General features: G+C 38.1%; 1 protein-coding gene across 1 annotated transcript in view; it reads left to right on the forward strand.

Moving 5' to 3' along the window:
* The window catches only part of ADAMTS20 (ADAM metallopeptidase with thrombospondin type 1 motif 20), a 166,573-nt gene that overhangs the window by 7,455 nt on the left and 135,433 nt on the right, over positions 1 to 23,685 (forward strand). The window contains exon 3 of the mRNA XM_039223448.1: positions 5,530 to 5,692. Within this exon, the coding sequence (XP_039079379.1) occupies positions 5,530 to 5,692 (163 nt within the window). The remainder of the gene's footprint in view (positions 1 to 5,529; positions 5,693 to 23,685) is intronic.

The raw sequence follows: 23,685 nt of genomic DNA on the forward strand, positions 1-23,685 counted from the left end.
TGGACGACTCCTTATGAATCATACAGTGAACTGTAGCTGTTGATCTTCTCTGTAGATTTTAAGTTCAGGGATGATGATGGTAGCACCCAATGGAGAACATAGAAATGCTCGATACATATACAGATGAAAGAGCTAAAGCAGCTTTTAATATGTACAAAATAATTACATTACTTCTTTACATCAGTCATAAATGCAGGAAAATTTTTAGCAGCTTGAGTTGAAGTATTTGAACATACTTGAAAAAATAGTGCATAGGTTAAAAGATAAGTCAGTTGTGTTTTCATATGGGGTTATATTGCATCCTTGTTATAGAAGGCTTTATTCCTGTTTTGCTTGTACTTCCTGTTTTTCACAAAATACACTTAAGCTATCCAAGGAGGTATTTATTACATACTATCCACTGTTAGATACTGGTGGTACAGTAATGTTTGTACAAGAGTATTAAACTTACTCCAATATTCATGAGCTACATAAATGCTTTGTTACCACAGTAATAATGAGAAGAAGGCATACTGGCTCTTGACTGCCTTAGTCCCAAAGTGATACTCTACTGTTGACATTCTGCTGATGCCTCACTCGAGCTAGATGGAAAGGGCTGGGAAATGAGGGACCATGAGAGGACCAGGGAGAGGAGTGAATGTATGTTAGTCATCACTAGCAGTCTTGACCACAGGCTGCCCTTCTGTTGGCCAAATATCCACTTGTTTTGTTCTTCCTGCATAGCAAGCCTACCCCTCTCGTTTATAAGTAGACCACCTTGTAGGGACACTGTCTTCATCCCCAACCCAATATACAGCAACCCTAATCTTAAACTTCCTACGGAAAAAAGAGGAATCTGATTTATATCCATTTTGGACATCTTCTGAGAAGGGATTGTGGAGACCTCTATCTTGGCAGGAGAGTCCTTGATCACCTTCTTGGATTCCTCTTTCTGGGCAGTCCAGCCACCAAGGACCCTGATTCTGCTCTCTGGGCGAGTCTTGCCCATCCCTTCATGGCCACATCTAAGATTCTGGGAGGATGCTGTTTGAGGGTGGGGGTGGGGGTTGGAGCTGGTTTTAGGAATGCTAAGGTAACTGAGGGGCTATGGTTTATGTTACAACTAAAGCAGCTGGAGCTTTTTGAGTCCAGGCTTGTGGTTTCTTTGACAGTTTGATACATAAAAACAAACAAAAACCTAAAAAAAAAAAACAAAGAAAAACTTTGCTGACTTCCGATGGCAGATTGAATTTTGGTAATTATTTCATGTTAATTTTCTATGACCGTTGTCAAAGGCATTCATGTTAAATCTCTGAATGCCAAAACCTAAGGAAAAGCAAAATATTCTTACCTTACTGATAATAGAAGTCGAACTGTACTAAGGTAGAACAAAACTATAATACATTGTAAACTTGAGGGGAAAAAACACAATGGGAGACATCGATGAAAAAACTGATCTATTTGTCTAAAAAATTGAAAAGTACATGTTAATTAGACTAGAAAAAACATGCTATATGACAGATGGTCTGGCAGGTATATGGCATGTGTCCTAGATGTTAATATATTTTGAAGTAGCATTGACTTAAAACATTTCAATAATTAATCATGAAGATATTTCCATTATACACCTAAAAAACAGTTTTGAAATATCTCTTATAAGTTCCTAATCATAATGACTTTAGCTTTTATGTCTTCAGACACTCCAGTAAGAAGTTAAGAGAGGCCGTCCTGAAAACCACTCTCTAGAGCTCCCAGAATGTTGATTGTTCTCTACCCTTGTGAGTTTCTAGAATTCCCCAAATCCTTCCATTCCCACAAGAAGGAAATACTACAGAATTTATTGCTTGTTGTTGTTGCTGGGACGCTACTTGCACCAGAGTCATTTGGCTATATAAAGCTTGGGTGGTTGAGTCTGGAGTCATTTTCTTTATCCTCAGGGGCAAAGATTGGGGAGTGTGGCCTCCTTTCAGAGGAAGTATAGGCATTGCATTTTCTCTTTATTGCCTCCTTCCACTTTTATACTGGAGATCTGGAGTTGTCCTGTGGAATGGGGAATAATGAATACTGCTAGAGAAAGACTCCTCTTGAAAGTCTTGGAATCTTCTGCTTTAGACAACTGGAGTCAACTATATTTTCTTCATATTCAAAGTGTACGTATGTATGATGCTATTTCCTAGGCATGATCAGTTGTGTTAGGAGGAACTGTACGGGAGAAAAACCTTCTGCATCCAATAGAGTAGCTCAAAATAAAAATGAATCTGAGTTCATCTTTATGATTTTTTTATTACATAACAATTATACTCTGCCTAGGAGAAAAAGGGTGGCTGTAACATCTGTGTTTTTTTATGTTTTTTGAGAGAGAGTGAGCTGGGTCAGGGGCAGAGAGAGAAGGACCAAGGATCCCACACAGTCTCTGTGCTGACAGCAGAGAGCCCTATGTGGGGTTGGAACTTTTGAACCCTGAGATCCTGAGCTAAGCCAAGGTTGGACACTTAACCAACTGAGCTGCCCAGATGCCCCAACATCTGTGTTTTTAGTGGAAGATTTTTTATCCTATTTCAAATCTATTTCAAAACCACCGACTTTTTAACAATATTGCCTTTCTCAAGAAATTAGGTAGATAGAATTATTTCTATTCTACATGTTGTGGAATGGAGAGTCCAATATGAAGTGACTTGCCCAAGTTTCTGTAAGTGCAAACACAGATTGTCTCCTCTAGCTTTTATTATAAATAGCATTAAATTGAGTCTCCTAGGCTTTATGAAGAACTACCACCATAAAGACTAAAACATTACCAATGACCCACCTCTAAAATTAAAACCCAATTTTCTTAATCGTTGAGAGCAATTGGTTCCTAAATTCCTATAGGTTCTAAAATTGCCTTAGTCAATTGAATTTATCTTTGAATGTTCTGTACTTGCCAATGCTAATGTGATAACTGTAACTGACTTTGGAAAAGTGTCCAAACAGTTTATATTCTACTGGTTTTTATTCTTTAATGAAATCTGAGTACATTATTGGTTGTGGCTACAGTACACGTGTTTGCCATGTATCTGGAAAAAAGTATGTATAAATGCCACAATACGAAGAGACATTTTGGAAAAGCAATTACATATATAAAATACTCTATATAAAAATTTTGACCTATGGGAATAAATTGGAACCAGTTGTATGTATAACCACTTACTGCCTTTCAATACAGCTTGGTAAAAAGATTGTTGCTCAAGTAACTGGGAAACCCTTGCCCAAGCGAAAACTAGTTTTGCTGCTTTTAATAGTCATCAAAAGAAAGTGTTTGGAATTTGATTGGCGTTACTCATGAATCAAATTGTAATGCCCCTCTGCAGACAGGCAGGTTGCTAAAAATATGGCATGATCTAAATAGGATTCCATGAACCACCTGTTTTAAGTCTTCCAATTTCTTACCAGGTTCCTTTCTGAGTTAAAAAGCTTCCGTACAAGCCTTTAGGCAAATTTCTAATATTTCACTTGAATAGAAAGTCTCCTGCAGTGGAGTGAGTTATAGAAAATGTGATGGAAGTGTCCTACTTATAAGTTCCTCACTGTTAAATACAGAGGAGTCACCGTGAGGACAAATGATTGCCTAAGTATTTGGAAACATGAGGGTTTTGTTGGAGAAAAGCCTTTGAGTTAGGAAAGCAATATTCTTAGCAGGCTACCATGTTCTAGTACAACTTAAAAGGAAGTTCTGATAGAGTCTGGATAGAGCTATTCTCCCTTCTCACATAGCTCTGGATAGAGCTAGTCTCCCTTCTCCCTGTGCAGTTTTATTGAAACCTTATGCTAGGAAAACCCCATTGTCAGATTATGATCCAAAAAATTTAAAAATTTCCAAGGTAGAGCTTCAGTATAGCATTCCCCAGTAGCTTGGAATTCAAAGTAGTTTTGTAGATGCATTTAGATATGTAATAAGCCACCTCATGTCTATTTGTATCTTTTACCAAGATACTATCACATTTCCCTTCTTCAGCATGCTTTTTTAAAAAGACCGAAAGCTATTTTTCCATGGGCCCATTCAGGTTTCAAAAATAGGGTCTTTGTTCCTTATAAGCATCATTGAAGTTTTTCTGGAAATGCACAGGAAGCTGGAATTTTGGAATATATTGAAAGTAAGTGATTGGTAGTTATCCCTGGAAAACAGGAACTAGAATTAAACGTGCTCGAGTATAGGCCACTAGAAGAGTATTTAAAAAATAGATGAATTAATATATAACTACCTTTTTTTTAGACTGGAACAGTAACATACTAGAAATTGATTATCTTTTAAGCCTTTAAAAAAGTATAATCCTAATCTATTATGTTATGTAACTGAGTGCCAAAACATTTTACCAGTTAGCACTGAAAGGAAACAAAACCATGTAAATTTATGACCAGTCCCCAAGCCACTATAACTTAGAGGAAAAAATATAGGGGAGAAAACCAGGTACTTCACCATGTTGCTTACAAAAGTGTTCATTTCTGTGCATATGTATTGAGTATCTGCTACATCTTAAGCAATGTTTTAGATTTTTGGAACTATAAGCATAGTAATGGCTTTATTTTTAAGGAAATGTTGATCTAGTAATAATTATGTGTGAAGAGAAACTAATTACCAGAATTGTTATAATCATTTAAATGGCTTTAAGGGACTATTTAGTTAAAATTGTGATTTAAATGTTTACAATGAAATTTAAAGCAATAATTTCAGAGTTATTGTCTCTAAATAACATAAGAACTGTAAATAAAGCCTCATTCACCAAGATTGTGCTTCTCCTATCCATGATTTAATAATTGATTTCTGAATTGGTTCTTCACAGGATTTGCTTTTCTAAGTAGAAAACTGCCAAAGCCAAGTTTAAAAAAATTTTTTTTAAATGTTTGTTTTGAGAGCACAAATGTGTGCTTCTGAGCTAGTGGGCAGAGAGAGGGGACGAGAATCCCAAGAAGGCTCTGCACGGTCAGTACGGAGCTCAATCTTCTGAACCATGACCTGAGCAGAAATCAAGAGTCTGATGCTTAACCAAGTGAGCCACCCACATGTCTTTAAAAATTATGCTTTAAATGAAGACCAATCCATTTTTTATTTTTTTAAGAAATTTATATTAGAGAGAGAACACAGAGAGATAGACTGTGCTCGAGCAGGGGAGGGGAAGAGGGACGGAGACCGTCTGAAGCAGGCTCCAGGCTCTGAGCTGTCAGCACAAAGCCCAATATGGGACTGGAACTGATGATCTGTGAGATCATGACCTGAGCCAAAGTTGGATGCTCAACTGAGCTATTGCAGACACCCCAAACCAATATATTTTTTGAGTATTGAGGTGTGATAAACACAAGAGCAGCCTGTCCAGCTGTCTAGTTTGCCTATTAGAAAGCTGTCCAATCTTCATGACCCAATACATAAGGGAACCATGGAAAGGAAACGTTACGTTCAGTGGGTGACAGTGAATGAATGGACTCCTGGATGTCCTGCATCTGTGTGCTCATTTCAAACTGTGGCACTGTGTGCTTTCCCTGCTTTGTGACGAAGCTAATTATTTTCTTTATTTTCAGATGGGAACATTTAAAGCGCATGATGGTGAATATTTCTTAGAACCTATAATGAAAGCAGATGGGAGCGAACCTGAAGATGATCATAACAAGCCACATCTTATATACAGACAGGAATCAAAAAGCAGCTATTTTCCGCAATCTCACAAGCTTTGTGAAGTTTCAGGTAAACGATGAAGTAAAACTTTTTTTGGTAAAATAAACTGCCTAAATACTTGTGTAGGTTAGAATTGACCTATGTTCCTCAAATTTTAAAGTATGTTTTAAACAAATTTTCTTTAGGGACCCGTTAGAAATTAGTAGATTGTAGGCAGTTTTGTAAACTAATTTTGATACAAAAAAGTACTCCGTATGAGATTCAATAATCAAACTTTAATCCATTTACTAGTCACACTAGTATGCTTTTATTTAGCAGAGTTTTAGATAATTAAAGAACCAAAGTAATAATAACCCATTGTTCAATTTTCTACGCTTTCAACTTTATAAAAGAAACATCGCATATAGTTTTGACTCTTGCTCAGTATTTTCAGGTTTATGTTGGTGTGTGTAGCAGGAGTTCAGTCTTAATTGCTATGCAGTATTGAGTAGACTATAGTTCCTATATCCAGTTCCTATTGACAAACTTTTGGGTATTTGCAGTTTGTCATTACAAATAATGCTGCTGTGAATTTTCTCATCCCCATCTGCTGTGTTTGAGGTTTTCTTGGGTATATACATAGATCATAGATGCTAGAGAATTCTGTATATTGGTTTATAAAGTGGTTTTCATGAGTTTATGCTTCCAATAATATGAGTGGTATTTTTGTTTTTCCTATAAAATTCAGACTCAAGATTTATAATAGAATCTAGGAAGAGTAGGTATCTATAAAGTATAAATCTGTTAGTAAAATTCGTGTATTACATAGTAGTCCTATTAAGAATTGTCCATGCATGTATGTGAATCTTCATATCCTTGTGTCATTCTCTGAAGCATGGAGAAAGGCACCTGTAGTTATCATCAAAGTGCAACATCTAGACAAAGGAATGGGATTAGAAAGGATTTATCTGAGATTGTAGGTGTCCATAAACTATAGTCCCAACACTGCAATGCCATCTGTTTTGGGATATAATGATATGTAGGCCTTTGAAGGTTTTCTCTGGGAGTGCACTTCTTAACCTTTGCTATTATAAGAGTGCCATTTTGGAGTGGTTCTCACTGTGTCTAAGGCCGTGTTTTAAATCTATTGACATAATAGATGCCTTTCTTATGCTTTTAATATGAGCATAAGGGTTTCATTTTTATGGCTTCAAAGAAAACACAAATGGGTACAGCTTCACAATAGAATTCTACAGAAGGCAGATTATGCTTGTTCTGATCTACCATTCAGGAGCAGCTTGTTTAATGAATTGTTTAGCTTCTTAAGAAAACCACCAAGTAGACACTCTGAATGCATCAATGTTTCACATAATGATATGCAGGGTTTTGCATTCACAATCCGTGTTCATTATCAGAAACAGAATGGCACAAGAAAGCCAGAGTCTTTTGTTTAAAATTTTTTTACACTACACATTTATTATAAAAAAACACAAAAAATAGAAAGCTATGGAATTTCATTTATTAATACAATATCTCCACATTTATCTAAAACATCAAAGATAGTATCCTTTCTTTTCAATTCTTAAATCCCCTCCACTTTTAAGTACGGCTAGTCTATGTATCTTTAATCACAAAGCAATCAATTAATGGCCTAAATAATTAGCTGGTAATCATCATTTTGTTAGACAAAATGGAGACTTGTGAACATAATTAGTAAAATGTTATCAAAGGCTTTTTCTTCCACAATTCACATATTGTTCAGATAGACTTGTAGGATCTTCTATTCCAATGGTGAGCCTTCATTGAGAAGGACTTCAAGTGGGTTGGTCTAAGGATTGAGCACATGGAAGGTTAAGTGGAAGGGGAAGTCATTTTTCCCCCCAACATTTCTGTTGATGGTCTTAATTCATTATGACCCTAAGATGTTGCGATTCATAGTAGTTTCAGTCTTGATGAATTCAATTGTTCTCAACCTCAGATTTCACAGTGCACCTTGAGGCCATGATTGCCAAACTTAACTATTGTGGATGCCAGGCTCCAGGTAGACCTCAGACATTGTCTAAGTAAAATTGAATAAAGATGGCACAACACATCAAAACCCTGCAAAATGAGCAACCCGCCTCTGCACTCTACCATTCTCCGCCCTAACAAAACTAAAACCTCGGAAGGAGGAGGAGGCTCTGAAAAGGTTGACAGGAATGAAAAATCTTGTAGATTTTAAGTGTAGTTCTGCTATTGCTTATTCCCCCTTTTACCCACGATGAGCAGAACTGGTCCTGATAAGCCCTGTGCTCTCTCTTCCCTTGCTATTCTTCCCTTTCTTCTCAGTGCCATGGAGTTAGGAGCTCAAAACATTTGTTCTATTAAACAGGACTTGATATGAGTAAAAATGTCTTTCATCAATGGGTTTTAGATGATGCCCAGCTTGAGAGTTTTGGTGCTTTTCCTAGTTTTTTCTAAATTTATTCTTAGTCTTGGAGTCCCTAATGTATGCCAAGGAATGTACTGCGTAAGACTTGAGTGACTGTCTTCATTCAGGTTCTCAAAGCCCGGTGTGGGGAAAAGAAGACAACAGAAATCACAAAACTGAATCAAGGCTGCTGTGGGCTGGGAGCAGGGTTATGTGCAGCTCGAGGGGCTGAGCAACAACTCCGTGGGTTTTTACCAAGGAAGTGATACGTCAACAACTTAATCTTGGTGAAGAATTTGTAGGGATTTTCGAAGCAAAAATAAAAGGGTGGTGATGGAGGCGGCTTGTATTAAAAAAGTACTCAAGATTTGTTTAGATCAAGTATGGTAGGGTGACGGACCTGGAGATGAGTGCCTTTGAAAATTGATTTACAATTCCCAAGGGCAGGGGACATGGCACCCCACGAAAGGCCATGTGGGGAAGCATCTGGATTGGCAGGAGGCAGGAAGGAGTGTGGGGAAAGCCTGGGCAAAAGGCTTTATTACTGTAGTGGTGGGGAGGTTCTCTGTTAGGCAGGAAGCAAAACAGATAGAGGGGTTTGTAGTTAGAGGGTTTTTAATAATTTCATTGTGACTCTGAAAGCTGGACCGTGCTGGCAGACATAAACAGAGCACGTCTCGCTCCTGGGGTTGAGAGTCAAATCAGGAATTAATCTATAAAAGTTAGAACAGGTCTGTAGACGAGAGGGGGGTAGTATTTGTATGTTCAGAGTCCCGATGCGTGTGGGGCGGGGACAGCAGGGCAAAAGGGCTGTGAAGGTGTGCAGGTGCAGGACCGTGTAGGCTCCGGCGGGCACAGAGGAGACCCTGCTGTTAAAGCAGAGACGACCTAGAGCTTCTCAGGTTGTAGCACTCATTTGGCAGCTTTAGTTTTAAAGGTAATTTGGAGGGCACCTGGGCAGCTCAGCCGGTTGAGCATCCGACTCTCGGTTTGGGCTCAGGTCATGTACTCACAGTTCATGGGATTGAGTCCCACGTCACTCTGAGCTGACCGTGTGAGAGCCTGCTTGGGACTCTGCCTCTCCCTCTACTGGTTTGTGCCTGTGCATGTGTGTGCTCTCTTAAAATATTAAAAAGAAAGAAGTTTGGATTTGAGAAGAGACTCCAGGCCGGGGACTGAAAGCAGCTATGTTGTTGACAGAGGATTTGAATGCCAAACAAGTGAAGTGCCCATAAAACAAGAAATTGAAGAGAATTTCCTTTCAAGCTTTTTCCTTAGCTTTGAGATGGTAAAGATTGTTCTGTGTGTACATTCAATGCAATTCCAATCAAAATTGCACGAGCATACTTCTCAAAACTAGAACAAGCTATCCAAAAATTTGTATGGAACCACAAAAGACCCCGAATAGCCAAAGTAATACTGAAAAATGAAACCAAAACGGGGAGGTATCACCATCCCATACTTTAGCCTCTACTACAAAGCTGTCGTCATCAAGACAGTATGGTATTGGCACAAAAACAGACCCATAGACCAATGGAACAGAATTGAGAACTCAGAAGTGGACCCAAAAGTATACAGCCAACTGATCTTTGACAAAGCAGGAAAGAATATCCAATGGAAAAAAGACAGCCTTTTTAACAGATGGTGTTGGGAGAACTGGACAGCAACATGCAGAAGAATGAAACTAGATCATTTTCTCACACCATGCACAAAAATCAACTCAAAATGGATAAAGGACCTGAACGTGAGACAGGAAACTATCAACACCCTAGAGGAGAAAGCAGGAAACAACCTCCTTGACCTCCACCGCAGCAACTTCTTACTTGACACATCCCCAAAAGCAAGGGAATCAAGAGCAAAAATAAACTGTTGGGACCTCATCAAGATTAAAAGCTTCTGCACAGCCAAGGAAACAACCCAGAAAATTAATAGGCAACCAACGGAATGGGAAAAGATAGTTGCAAATGACATATCAGATAAAGGGTTAATATCCAGAATCTATAAGGAACTCACCAAACTACACGCCCGAAAAACAAACAACCCAGTGAAGAAATGGGCAGAAGACATGAACAGACACTTCTCCAAAGAGGACATCCAGATGGCCAACAGACACATGAAACGATGCTCAGCATCCCTCCTCATCAGGGAAATACAAATCAAAACCACACTGAGATACCACCTCACGCCAGTCAGAGTGGCTAAAATGAGCAAATCAGAGAACTCTAGATGCTGGCGAGGATGTGGAGAAACGGGCACCCTCCTACACTGTTGGTGGGAATGTAAACTGGTACAGCCCCTCTGGAAAACAGTGTGGAGGTTCCTCAGGAAACTAACAATAGAACTCCCCTATGACCCAGCAATAGCACTGCTAGGAATTTACCCAAGGGATACAGAAATGCTGAGGCATAGGAGCACATGTACCCCAATGTTCATAGCAGCACTCTCCACAATAGCTAAAACATGGAAAGAGCCTAAGTGTCCATCAACAGATGAATGGATCAAGAAGATGTGGTTTATCTATACCATGGAATACTACATGGCAATGAGAAACAATGAAATCTGGCCATGTGTAGCAACATGGATGGACCTTGAGGGTGTTATGCTGAGCGAAATAAGTCAGGCAGAGAAGGACAAATATCATATGTTTGCACGTATAGGAGGATTAGGAGGAACTTAACTGAGGACCATGGGGGAGAAGGGGGGAAATGGTGGGGGAAAGGGAGAGAGGCAAACCATGAGAGACTCTTGAATGCTGACAAAAACTGAGGACTGCTGGATGTGGGGGGAGGGGGATGGGCATGGAGGAGGACACTTGTGGGGATGAGCACTGAGTGTTATGTGGAAACTAATTTGACAATAAACTATTTGTAAAAAAAAAAAAAAAAAAAAAAGATTGTTCTGTGTGTAATCCAGGTGGATGATCCTATGAATGTGTGAGAATTCTTCTAAATACAATTTTATTCATATACACGTTATTTCCCTTTTAAAGATTTAATCAGCATTGGTTTTGAGAAATATGATTATCCTTAGTGTCAGCAGGGCCACAGTTGACTTCGGAAGTTGGGAGTCTGGGAACAGAGTTGTACTTCTGGCTCTGCTACTGACTTGGAGAACTTACCTCTATGCATCTTCACCTGGAGTAGGTAATGAGTGGCTAATGAACTTAATGTTTGTTTCAGTAAAGGTCGAGTTTCCAGACTTTAACTTCAGACCTCATAGCTATAGGGACCAGGAAGTTACAGGAAATGGGTAAAGTGAGGTGTCATTAGGACACTGAGGTGTCCATCGGGCAGTGGAATGGGCATGCTTCTGGAAAAAGGTGCATAGGAAACTTGAGACCAGCATCACCATATCTTTTGTGTTTTATAACTTGAAAATCTAGAATTTTTAGATTGGGCGGTGAGAAACAGTTGTGTTTGGCTGGTTAGCCACCTGCTTACAGAATCTTAAAGATTTCTAAGGTCCCTGACCACAGCCAATATTTTGAACTAATAAACTGTAATAAACTTTTAAAGAAACCACTACTCTCTTCTACCTCCCTCTCCATTTGTACCTCTCCGCACCGAAGAAGCCTTTTTTAAAAAATCTAAACCCAACACCTGCTATAATGAAAACTTAGCAAGTGCTACTTTCTATAAGTCCTATTATCTAAAGAATACCTGTATTTGAATAACGTTATTTGCCCAAACCATTCAAGTCTCTTTTTGCTTTAATTAACCTTTGTGCACTTCAGAATAGCTTCTTCAGTAGTCATTCTTCAGTCTTAGTAATGATAAGTTAAATTTTATCCCCCAAAGATCATAAATTGTGAAATTTAAGGTTCCGAGATTGTGAATCCTCAACACTGCAGCTGCCTAGATGGATTATGAAAAGCTGTTCTTAAAACTCTGCATGGTTCTCTTCATGATGGTTGGAGGAACTCTAAGCTATGCTCATCCTGAACTTGTACAGACCCTTTCTGTGAGGGGGAAGCCTGGCAGTGCTGTGACTGTTCAATGCATATAGCGTTCTTCTTGGCAGACAGGTTTTGCTAGCTGTGTGCTCTGCTTCACAGAATGAATGTAATAATGTACAAAGACCAGGATCAATCTGCCATAAATGATGCTTGTTTTGTGCGAAGTCTGTGGCAGTGTCCCAGAGCTTTGAAGTTCTCTCTTCTCGAAAATCTTACCTAGTACTTCTTGCTTTTCTCTTTTTGGAGAGAGCAGAAGCATGGGGAAAGAGAATCTTAAGCAGGTTCCATGCTCATTATGGAGCCCCACGTGGGGCTGAATGTTAGGACTGTGAGATCATAACCTGAGCCAAAATCAAGAGTCTGATGTTTAACCAACTAAGCCACCCAGGTGCCTCTTATCTTGCATTTCTAATGAGGTTAATTTCCACATCCTGTGAATAATGTGAATCAGGTAAATAAGGAAGGGAACCAATATGCTAGGAACCAGAGTGTGTGTTTATCCAGTCAGGTGCATTTTGAAAACAGAACATGGAAAGTAACTTTTATCCCTTAGGTTTCATGTATGGTAACAGCAGTTCTTACTAGGAAAACTACCTGTCTACTCTTAATTTTTAAGTTTTTCTAGGGGTATCTGGGTGGCAGTTGAGCATCTGACTTAAGCTCAGGTGATCTCATGGTTCATTAGTTCATAAGTTTGAGTGCTGACAGTGGAGAGCCCACTTCAGATCTTCTCTTTCTCTCTGCCCCTTCTCCATGTGTTCTCTCTCCAAAATAAATAAAACACTAAGGGTTTTAAAAAATATTTTCTTTATGCAAGGATTACATATATTTAGGCTATATTATTAACCTGGAAAAATTGTGGGTAGAAATGATTCATAATTTTGAAGGCAAGGTTTTTTCCCTTGATGACTTGTGCTACCTTGGGAATGTATAGGAGAGGATTATGAATCTTAAGAGAAGCCATCCTGATTCTAACCTTCAGTTGAAGAATAAGATCTGCCAGTGTCTTGAACATAATGGTGTCCTATTAAATCAGTTATAATCTAATTTGCTTTGACTTTGTAAAATTAGTGACTCATTTGTTGCTAGGAATTCAAATTCATTTTTATTCATGTCTGCTGGGTCTGGTTCATGTGTTGATCAAATCTGCTTAGGAGGGTCTGAGACTATTAACCCTTCTTTGAAATAGACTCTACGTTTTGTTTTTCTGTTCTACCTCCATTAAGACCTTTGCCATCTTTGCTTTAAGTTGGTGCACTTGTTTTTGAAATTCCTAGGTAAGGTTTTTAGTCACTTTGCAACTTGGTAAAGTCCCTATGAGTTTTTGCTTGACAGCAACGTATGCCTCTGCTGCAGGAATTGAATATGTTTCTGTTGATCCTTTTAGCAGTGCTTGCTCCTCTGTGATCTACCACCTTGTATTCCCTTTCACTTGTTTCCTATTTGGTCACGTAGCCCGTAAGCAGTCTTTCCTTAATCTTGTCCTTCCATAGCATCTCAAATTTATTTTAAATGCCTTCAAAAAGGAGGTGATTTAAATACTTATGTTCATTTACACAGATGATGTGATTTTAAAAATGCAATTGGAATCTTGTTTTTTAGGTCTTTGACTAATTGTACATTCTTACAGACTCTTGCTTTACTGAAAATTGCTATTCTATAATTAGCATGTGGTTAATGCACCTACCTGCTTATAATTGTGTAAAATTAAGAACGTGGTCTTTAGAATCCCAAGCTATATAATATCACAGTTTAACGGCTGTATTGTTCTGTATGTAGTTAACTCTGTCTTGGATTTGTTGTATACCTCTGCTATCCCACCTATTAGCTTTAAGATTTTATGTTCCTTAAAGTAAAAAAAAAAAAAAATAGCATATTATTCCATCTTATAGATTCTTCACAGCAAGTAGTACTGTGTTATGTGATATAATAACTGTTGTGCAAACAGGTGAGGAAGTGTTAGTACCAAGATAACCTTTCTGTTCAGTCAGGTTTGTAAGACAAGGTTCATTTGAAAGATGATTTGGGACCTCTTAAGAAGACCATATCTCAGATTGGGATGTCTGAGAGGGTTTCCTTGAGAAAATAACATCTTATTGGAAATCTAAAATATGAGCAGGACTTGGTCAGGAGAAAGGGAGAGGGTGAAAAGTATTCCAGATAGAAGCGACAGCATGTGCAAATGCATGGTGAGGAGACTGTGCTTGAACCACTTGGAGTACTAAAAGTAAAGGTATAGGATACCAGGAGATGGCAAGATGGTGATGATGGAGAGGTAAGGGACAAACTAATGACGGTATCTGAAAGCCTTGTTTTGGGATTTGGGCTTTAACTTAACACCAATCCAGTGACTCTTGGGAGTCCTCACTCCCACCCCCCACCCCCACCCCAGTAGTTCAAACTGAGGTCCTGGTATATAGGGTCTGATTATCTTGTTGGACCTGACTTGGCCTGAACTTGGACCTGAACTGCTGTTACTGGTAGCAGAGCTATCATCAGCCAGACCCACTCTGCTTGTGGAGTCAGGACAATGCAGCTGGAATCATAGACTGAGTTCGGTGAGTATAGGCACTCAAATTGAAGCTGGGGGCCATTAGGTGAATAGATGCTAGGAAAACCAGACCGTGCACCAATAGGTAGACAGTTGGGATTGGTGTTGGAAAAATTCCAGGTAGCTTTGAGCACTACAAAAGGAGGTACCCAAAACTAAGGAGAAGTAAACAGAATGAAATATTTTTGGCATCCATAGATTCACAGCTAAACTTAATTTGTGCTGAGTGGTGGGATGGATAAGAGGACTGGGCTATTAGTAACATACAGGCTACATAAAAGGGACCAGTAATATTCTTAGTGTGAAACTGTTCAGAGTTTTATGTTGACTCCTTTCTCGTCTATATCTAGTAATTTTGTAAATATTCTAGCAAACTGGGATTATTCACTTGGCTTTTTGGGATACACATTCCTCAGCATTTTATTTGGGGGATGGGAAAAGTGCAAATTGAAACATTAAGAGTAATATTTACATTGTGATTTTCAAAATCTGATCTCGCAACAGTAAATAGAAATTTCTGACTTCTTTCTTTATGCACTACTAGCCCTGGAGGGGCTCCATTCATAGTATTCGGCTGGAAAAGAGAAAATAGATGGTGTAGGGTCAATAAATAGTCCTTTGTTTCCTACCTCATGGTGGGCTGGAGGAAGGAAAGCAAGATGAGTGCATTGGTAAGACTTGTACTGTTTTTCCATGCTCCACGTGAGTAAATGAAGAAAAGAGCTGACTGCTAAGGGGAGGTTCTTGTTCCACATTAATAACTCTGGAGGCCGAGGCCTCAACCTTGCCCCAACATGGATTTGTTTATTCATTTGTTCCTTCATTGGTAAAATATTTGAGTACCTCCTTCATGGAAGCTACAAAGGTGCTGAGACCTGTTTAACATGTCCTGTAACCAGCCTGTACAAGTATAGGGAAGGAGGGAGGGTAGTGGGAGATGAAGTCACGTTGCAGTGGGAGGCTAAGTTGGGGAGTTATGGGTGGATCCAGGTTGTGGGGTTTGAACACTAAACAAATTGGGGAGGGAGGTTTATAAAAAAATAGAAAAATTATGAGTGCAAAATCTCTAGGATTCTTCTCAGGGCCTCAAGGGATTTTTTTCAAGAGACCAGAAGTTTAAGCAGCTTTAGGTTCATGGTGAATCCAGCCCAACACATAGAATATTGTAAATCACAGTAGGGATTTTGGCTATCACTAACATTGGAAACCACTGTGGGATTTTGAGCAGAAGAGGTACATGATCAGTCTGCATTTTAAAGAGATCACTCAGATTGCTACATGGAGAAAGGCTAACAGAACAAGTGCAAAAGCAACAGTCATATGGAGCAATGATGAAGTCTTGAATTTAGGGTGTAGCCGTGAAGTTAGAAGTAGCCACATTCAGTATGCACTTTGATGGTCAAGCTGACAGGTGTGAGGGGTCGAGTGTTGACAGTAGGAGTGGTCAGATTCTAAATGGTGTGTGTGTGTGTGTGTGTGTGTGTGTGTGTGATTTTGCCTGAGGAGATGAAGGACAGAGATTTCATTTACCAAAAATGGTAAAGGCTATGGGAACCACAGGTTAGGCAGGAACATCGGATTTATTTGTATTTAAATCCAAGTTGGTTTCATACAGTGTAATAATATTCAGAATAGAATTGAGTGATACATCGCTTACATATAACACCCAGTGCTCATTCTATCAAGTGCCCTCCTTAAGGCCCATCACCCATTTAGCTCATCACACCCCATAACACCCCACCAGTAACCCTCAGTTCTCTGTACTTGAGTCTCTTATGGAATGTCTCCTTCCCTCTTATTTTTACTTCCCTTCCCCTATGTTCATATTTTGACTTTGAGATGCCAGACATCCAGGGGGAGACTAGTCAAGTAGGCAATAGAAGATCAATTGGAGGTTGGTCTGGACTTGCAGTAACTTAGGAGTTAGAGTATCCTGTATTCTAAAGCTGTATGAAATTGCATAGGGAATAAACAAAAATACAGAAGAGAAATTGCAAGAACTCAACTGTGAGGCATGCCAATATTCAGCACTTGGAGAGGTGAGGATTAAACTAGGAAAAATGAAGAGGTCAAGAAGACAGAAGACAGGAATGTGTGCCTGAAAGCCATGTGAACTTTTCAAAAAGATAGGACAGATTAATTGGCTAAAGGGTGTTAAGAATTAAAAAAAATTGGAAGATTTGGAATGGATTATTGAATTTTGCAAAGTTATGATTGGTGACCTCAAATATGCTAATTGAAAGGGTTCCAAAATCTTGGCATGAATAAAACAAGTATTGTGAGGACACTTAAATGAATTATTTTTGGGTGGCCTTGTTGGGTTCTAAATCTGTTGTGAAAACCTTGGTTAAAAAAAGCCACCTGTTAATAATGAATTTTAAAAATGCATTGAACTTCCATTGATCTATTCATTATGCTACTACCGTACTACATTAAAAAATATTATAGCTTTTGAAGCTCTGAAATGTGGGAGAAGCAGCCCTTGACTTTGTCAAGATAATCTTTGTTATTTATCCTTTGCATTTACCTATAAATCTTAGATGGCTTCTGCAAAAGGAAAAATTTTGATTTTAATGTTGAGATTAATTTGATAAAAGGACATCTTTATAATGTGTCTTCTAACCCATGAATATGGTAATTCCTCCATTAATTCATCTTTCACCTAATAGCTTGTACATTTCTTTGAATGGTATAACTTTAAATTTTACTTTTTTTCTATATGAAAATGCAATTTTTATATTGACTCTAATATTCAGCCACCTTGATCATATATTCTAATAGTTTATCTGTTGATGGCTTTGGATTTGTACATGAACAATCATGTGGATGGCTATTGACTTTCCAACCTTTCAGCCATCCCTCCTTTTTTTCCTTAATTGCACTGGCTAGGATTTCTAGAACTAAATTGACTTGAAATGGCAATAATGAAAATCCTTGCCTCATCAATTTTACAAGGAAAGCTTTCAACCTTTTCTAATATGCACAATATCTATGGTCTTCCCTTACTCCCTATCCATTTAAGGAAGTTCCCTTACATCCTAGCCTAAGAATTTTTATTATGAATGGATGTTGAATTTTACCAAAACTGTTTGCCTTTGCATATCCCAAGTGATCCTGTATTTTTCTCCTTTGTTCAGATAATTGATTTTCAAATGGTAAGTCCACCTTAGGTTTTTAGCAGACTAGGTTGGTAATTTCTTTAGAATTTTTGTAAGTATATTCATAAGTTTGGTTTATAAATTTTACCTTGCTGCATTGAAAGAGGAGGAAGGGGGGCGCCTGGGTGGCTTAGTCGGTTGAGCGTCCGACTTTCACTTAGGTCATGATCTCACGGTTCGTGGGTTCAAGCCCCACGTCGGGCTCTGTGCTGACTGCCAGCTCGGAGCCTGGAGCCTGTTTCAGTCTGTGACTCCCTCTCTCTCTGACCCTCCCCTGCTCATGCTATCTCTCTCTCTCTCTCCTAGAAATAAATAAAACATTAAAATTTTAAAAAAAAAAAGAGGAGGAAGGTCCTATTGAAGGAATGATTAAAGTGATGACGATGATATTTAAGCTGTAGAGGGATGTCCTCGTTTTTGTTCAGTTAATCTTAGAGATGTGCTCATTAGGTAAAGGAAAGAAATGAAAATAACTCAATAGATGAGTGGAGAGCAATAAATGTAAATCTTTTACATTTTAGATAGCTAATCAGCCATATAGCTCATTTTATAGTCTTCCTTTGCTCTACCAAACACAACTTAATTGCAAATGCTTAGTGAAGTAAATTTTAATCTTTGGCTCTCTACTGCTTACCCATGTGATAATTCCTCATGCAAAGGAAGTAAAGACTTTAATTATTTGCAATTAGAATCTGATTCACTATTGCTGCCCTATTTAAACACCGGGAGACATGAGATTGGGCTTCTCTCACAATGAGTACAAATTCAAGGGAAACTTCACAAGCATGGTCCATGTTCTTGGCTGGTCCCAGCCTGTGTTCTACTCTTTGTGAAGATCATTACTGCTAGAGTACAAGTTGGGCCCATTGCCAGGTCAGGCGACAGATACACTGTTCATGTGGAGAATATCCAGACCTTTGGACCTACCCCAAGAAGACTGCTTTCTTGGGCTTTTCTTTCTTGGAAGAGAGCCAGCAATCCAAAGGGATAAAACTTCATTGTGCGTTAGTCTGAAATCTTCAGCTTTCTTTGCATGTACATAAATGTACTTAGATGTTAGATTAACATTCTGATAAAATTGACAAAAATATTCTTTTTAAAAGTGATCTATTAAATCCTGAGATGTACATTAAAATAACAGAAAACCCATTTGAATATAAGAATTTAGTTTATCAGTGATTTCAAAGTTAGATTTTTCCCACGTATGTCAAACCAAAATTAGTGGACTTAATAAAAGCTGACAAAAGCAATATGAATAAAAACTAATTCCATGATAAAGATATTAAATACCATTAAAGTTTCAGAGTTTAAATTTTAACATTTCATATCCAGTGATTTCCTTTAATTAAACCTGAGTTTTTTAACATTAAAAGTACTTTGAAAATACCTTTTATATTTCTTCTAAAAACTGTTTAAAGCAAATATCAAAAATTAGAATTTTTCATGTGAGAATAGTATTTTCAAGTAAAGGCTATTTCAGGAATGACAGATCTAGGAGGAATAAATTACAGTGGCCAAAGTAGCATTAGACAAGAATGAGTTTAAAGTATAAGGTTAGATGACCTTTTAGATTTTTGAGCTATAACTTAATTTTTCTAAAATATTCAAGACAAACTAGTTAATAAGAAATGATCATACTAATATTTTAAACAAATTAATAGTGCAGAAAAATAGAATTACATCTGTACTTGATAGAGCGAGTAGAGAGGCTATAATACTTAAATGCTCACTTTTATCAAACCGCGTTTTGGGAGGTATTAGAATACTTGGTACTTAAAATGACCTCAAAGTGTTTTTGGAATGATTCCACAGGAAGGAGGCAGACTGTCCAATAATGTGGGAAATCTTGTAGTTCCGGAGCAACTCCTCTGAAGTTTGGAAAGCAGTTATAGGTTATGTGTTAAATCATTAAGTGGATATGGATTAGAAATAGATTGCCAAAGGAGCACCTGGGTGGCTCAGTTGGTTAAGCATCCAACTCTTGATTTCTACTCTGATCATGATCTCGCAGTTCCGAAGTTGGAGCCCCACAGAGGGTTCCATGCTGATAGTACGGAGCCTGCTTGGAATTCTGTTTCTATTCCTCCCTTTCTGCCTCATCCCTTGTGCATGCTCTCTCTCAAAAATTAAAAAAAAAAAAAAAAAAAAAAAAAAAAAAGATTGCCATGAAGGCTCATCTGAAAGTAGGAAGGTTAATAAGGTAAAATCTGTACTGTTGTCAGTTTTAATAGTGTTACGCTATATTCAAACTTCAGGCACACTTGTAAAATAAACTCCCTAGAGATAAGTGTTCTGCATGAAAGCTCTGAATAATTATTTAAAGATAGAAATGTTCTTTTTCACCTGCATATTCAAATGCTAGGGTATAAATTTAACTCCTAAGATTTTCAAACCTCTCACCAAGAAGCCCTAGAGTAGCAGTTTGGAGAATCACATTGGCATGTGTAGAGTTGCCTCTAACTTTTTCCACTCAGTTGGCTAATTGATCTGTCTCACTTGGCTTAGAATTCCTGATAAGACAGGATTTGAAGTTGTGGAAAAAACACTTTGTAAAACGCAGATTACACAGTTCATCTTCTGTCCCATTCAAGTGGAGAGGTTGGGATGTCAGAAGCTTGAAAGGGACAATTTCTTTGTAACAAAACAGTCCTAAAGGTTTTGAAGTTATGAGTGAATGTGTGCCTGTTTTCAACCCCCAGTCTATGTAAGAATTCTTGATTTAGCTTGTTAGGGAGCCTTGTCTTGTATATCTTGAGTAGACTCACAGGTTGGCTTCTGGAGAATGTAGGAGAAGAAAGGGTACTTCATGCTTGACCTGTGTTCTCTTTGACCTGTCAGCCCACGTAGCACAAGAAACTAGAATTGCTTGCTGGATGTAGGATTAGTGGGAGTGATTTGGGGGTTGCCAGTGTTCTTTTTGTATTTTAGGGCCTCCACAGTGAAAGGACAGTACTGGGTCTGTCCTAGGTCTGTGGACGACAGAGATAAATGACTGTATATCCAAATCTTGGCTCAGCTCTGATTCTGTAATTCAAGAAGGACTAGACCCCATATTTTCATGAATATGACTAGCTACTTCCTCTTTTAGTTTCTAGGAGACAGCATTTTCCATTATGACCCCAGTTACTAAATTCTTAACATTCTACATGTATTACACACATGACCTTTTGAAGAGTCATGTGATCTGGATTTCAAATGTAATAATGAATATTGAGGAAATCTGAATTCATTTCTTTGTTATGCCACTTATTTAGTTGGTGGCTGTTGAAATTGTGTGTAACCTGTGTCACGTGTCTGTTTTAAAATGCACTATAATAGCAACTGATTCAGGGATACAATGAGGACTTAGTGATGTAATAATTCTTTCATGTTTCAAGTTTCAGCCAGTCACAGGCAAGTCCATAATTTGCAAGTTTATTGCTAGTAGTAGGTGGGGTTCTAATTAACTGGGGAACCTTTTTGAAATACAGCTTTATAAAGACTCTTAAAGCTATATGCCATAATTCTGTAAGGGTGGTAGAGATTTCTAAAATTGACATCATGGAGGACTGAAGATTTTCATAACTCTTTGTTACTGAATACGGATATTTGAAAGAAAGTTCCAGAATCCTATTTTATTACCTAGGTTACCTGGGTAGTTTAATCTTCCCATTCCCCGCTTTCTTCACCTATAAAACGAGGATAGTAATAGTACCTGCTTTACAGAACTATTAATAATAAAGGAAATAACATATATGAAGTGTGCTAATACATGGTGATCACTCAAGTGCTTATTTTTATTGTAATTCATACTAATATTGACAACAAAAATCAATAGCATAGCCTAATAGGACATATCCAGAAAAGTTCAAATCCTGAGGAAATATGCTAGATTTTATAATATCTGATAAGATCACTATTTCAAGGCACACACAATTCTTTGAATTGGGAACCTTTTGACTATTTTACATGTGGTTTGACATGATGACCCAGAATATGCTTGATTTGATTTTATGCTCCTTTTCAAAACAGTTTCATGCTATTGTGGAAGTATAAAATGTGTTCATGTGGTCAAATACAGAGCATTAGTATTCATTGTATGTAGAGACCAGAGAGACTGTTGCAGTTGCTATCAGGAAAACCAAAGGTAATCTCTCCATCTTTGAACTGCTGCTTTTGTACATCAGTTAGGATGACTCATACCCTGAATTGCTGGTCTCCTAAACCTTGTGTCCCTCCATGTATTCCTTTCTTCTCTTTCTCTCCCAATTTTCTATCCTTTTGCCACATTTTTCCTTCTTCCCATGAACATTTGTTGAGCACTTACAAGAGGTATAGCATATTACCCACTGGTGTTCTTACTCTTTAAAGAGTTTTTAGCTTGCTGGTAGTGGTAGTCTAATGATCATGTTAGTGGTGGGCTGTGGGGAAAGGCTTGGATTTATGGGCAGTGTGGATCAGTGGTAGCTTCTTGAGATAATAGGGATGTTCCTGAAAATGATTTTTTTTTTTTGGACCTGAATGGATGAGTGGGAGGGGCAGGGATGGAAGAAGGTGGGGCCATTTTGCAGACTTTGTCTACTTTTGCATTTATGATGCTAATATTCTTTTTTTTCTTAAATAGTTTATTGTCAAGTTGGTTTCCATATAACACCCAGTGCTCATCCCCACAAGTGCCCCTCTCCGTGCCCACCCCCCCCACACCCATCAGTCCTCAGTTTTTGTCAGCATTCAAGGCTTTCTCATGGTTTGCCTCCCTCCCTCTCCCCAACTATTTTTTCCCTTCTCCTCCCTCATGGTCCTCTGTTAAGTCTCTGCTAAGCCATCTATATGTGCAAACATATGGTATCTGTCCTTCTCTGCCTGACTTATTTCGCTCAGCATAAAACCGTCAAGTTCCATCCATATTGCTACAAATGGCCAGATATCATTCTTTCTCATTGTCCATTGTATAGATAAACCATTAAATAGATAAAATAGATCTTCTTGATCCATTCATCAGTTGATGGACACTTAGGCTCTTTCCACAATTTGGCTATTGTTGAAAGTACTGCTATCAACATTGGGGTACATGTGCCCCTATGCATCAGCACTTCTGTATCCCTTGGGTAAATTCCTAGCACTGCTATTGCTGAGTCATAGGGGAGTTCTACTGTTAGTTTCCTGAGGAACCTCCACACTGTTTTCCAGAGGGGCTGTACCAGTTTACATTCCCACCAACGGTGTAGGAGGGTGCCTGTTTCTCCACATCTTTGCCAGCACATGATGCTGATATTCTAATAAGGACTTGAATGAGTTTAGAGACATGGACATTGTTGACAATAGGGGCAATATAAAAAATGTTCTGAAAGAGAAATGGCAAAACTTGGTGACCAGCTAAAAAGGATAAAATGACAACTCAATGGTCGTGTACAGTTCAGTATGAGCTACACATATTAGATTATTACTCATAATAATAGAAAGCAACCCTAGGAATAGGGATAGAAAACTCAATTTAGTATATTCTGAATATGAAATTTTAGGAGGATGTTTAAGTAGAATTACAGATTCCTAATTGTTGAAAATGATCCATGCTATAAATTACTAAAAAAATTTAAACAATCTCCATGCATTCTATAATAAACTGTACTGTTAAAAGTGTTATATTTACAGATGTAATTAAACATTTTATGTTCAAGGGGGCAGATTATCTATTGCATGATATTACTGACTTGATGGGCTTGGTTTGCTCTGAATCAGTTTTGGGTTGTAATATACTTGTTACTAATAAAGGATGGCATATCATTTTAGCATTTGACTTGGTACATAAATAAAGACAAGCATTTCATAAAGATGATGTAATTGACCAATGAGCTTTGAATACCTATTTAAGATATTTGGAAGGGTCACAAACGATAAGTTTGTTACACTGCTTAATTATAAATCTCAAAGTAATGAGATAAGATGTTTAGCCTGTGAAAATGACAGATGCTGTTTTTAGAAATGTAATGAAAAATACACAATTAAACAAGTTTATTGTAATAACTTAAT

This window comes from Hyaena hyaena, unplaced genomic scaffold (genome assembly GCF_003009895.1).
Source record: "Hyaena hyaena isolate Hyena2069 unplaced genomic scaffold, ASM300989v1 scaffold_1345, whole genome shotgun sequence".
Lineage (NCBI taxonomy): Eukaryota > Metazoa > Chordata > Mammalia > Carnivora > Hyaenidae > Hyaena > Hyaena hyaena.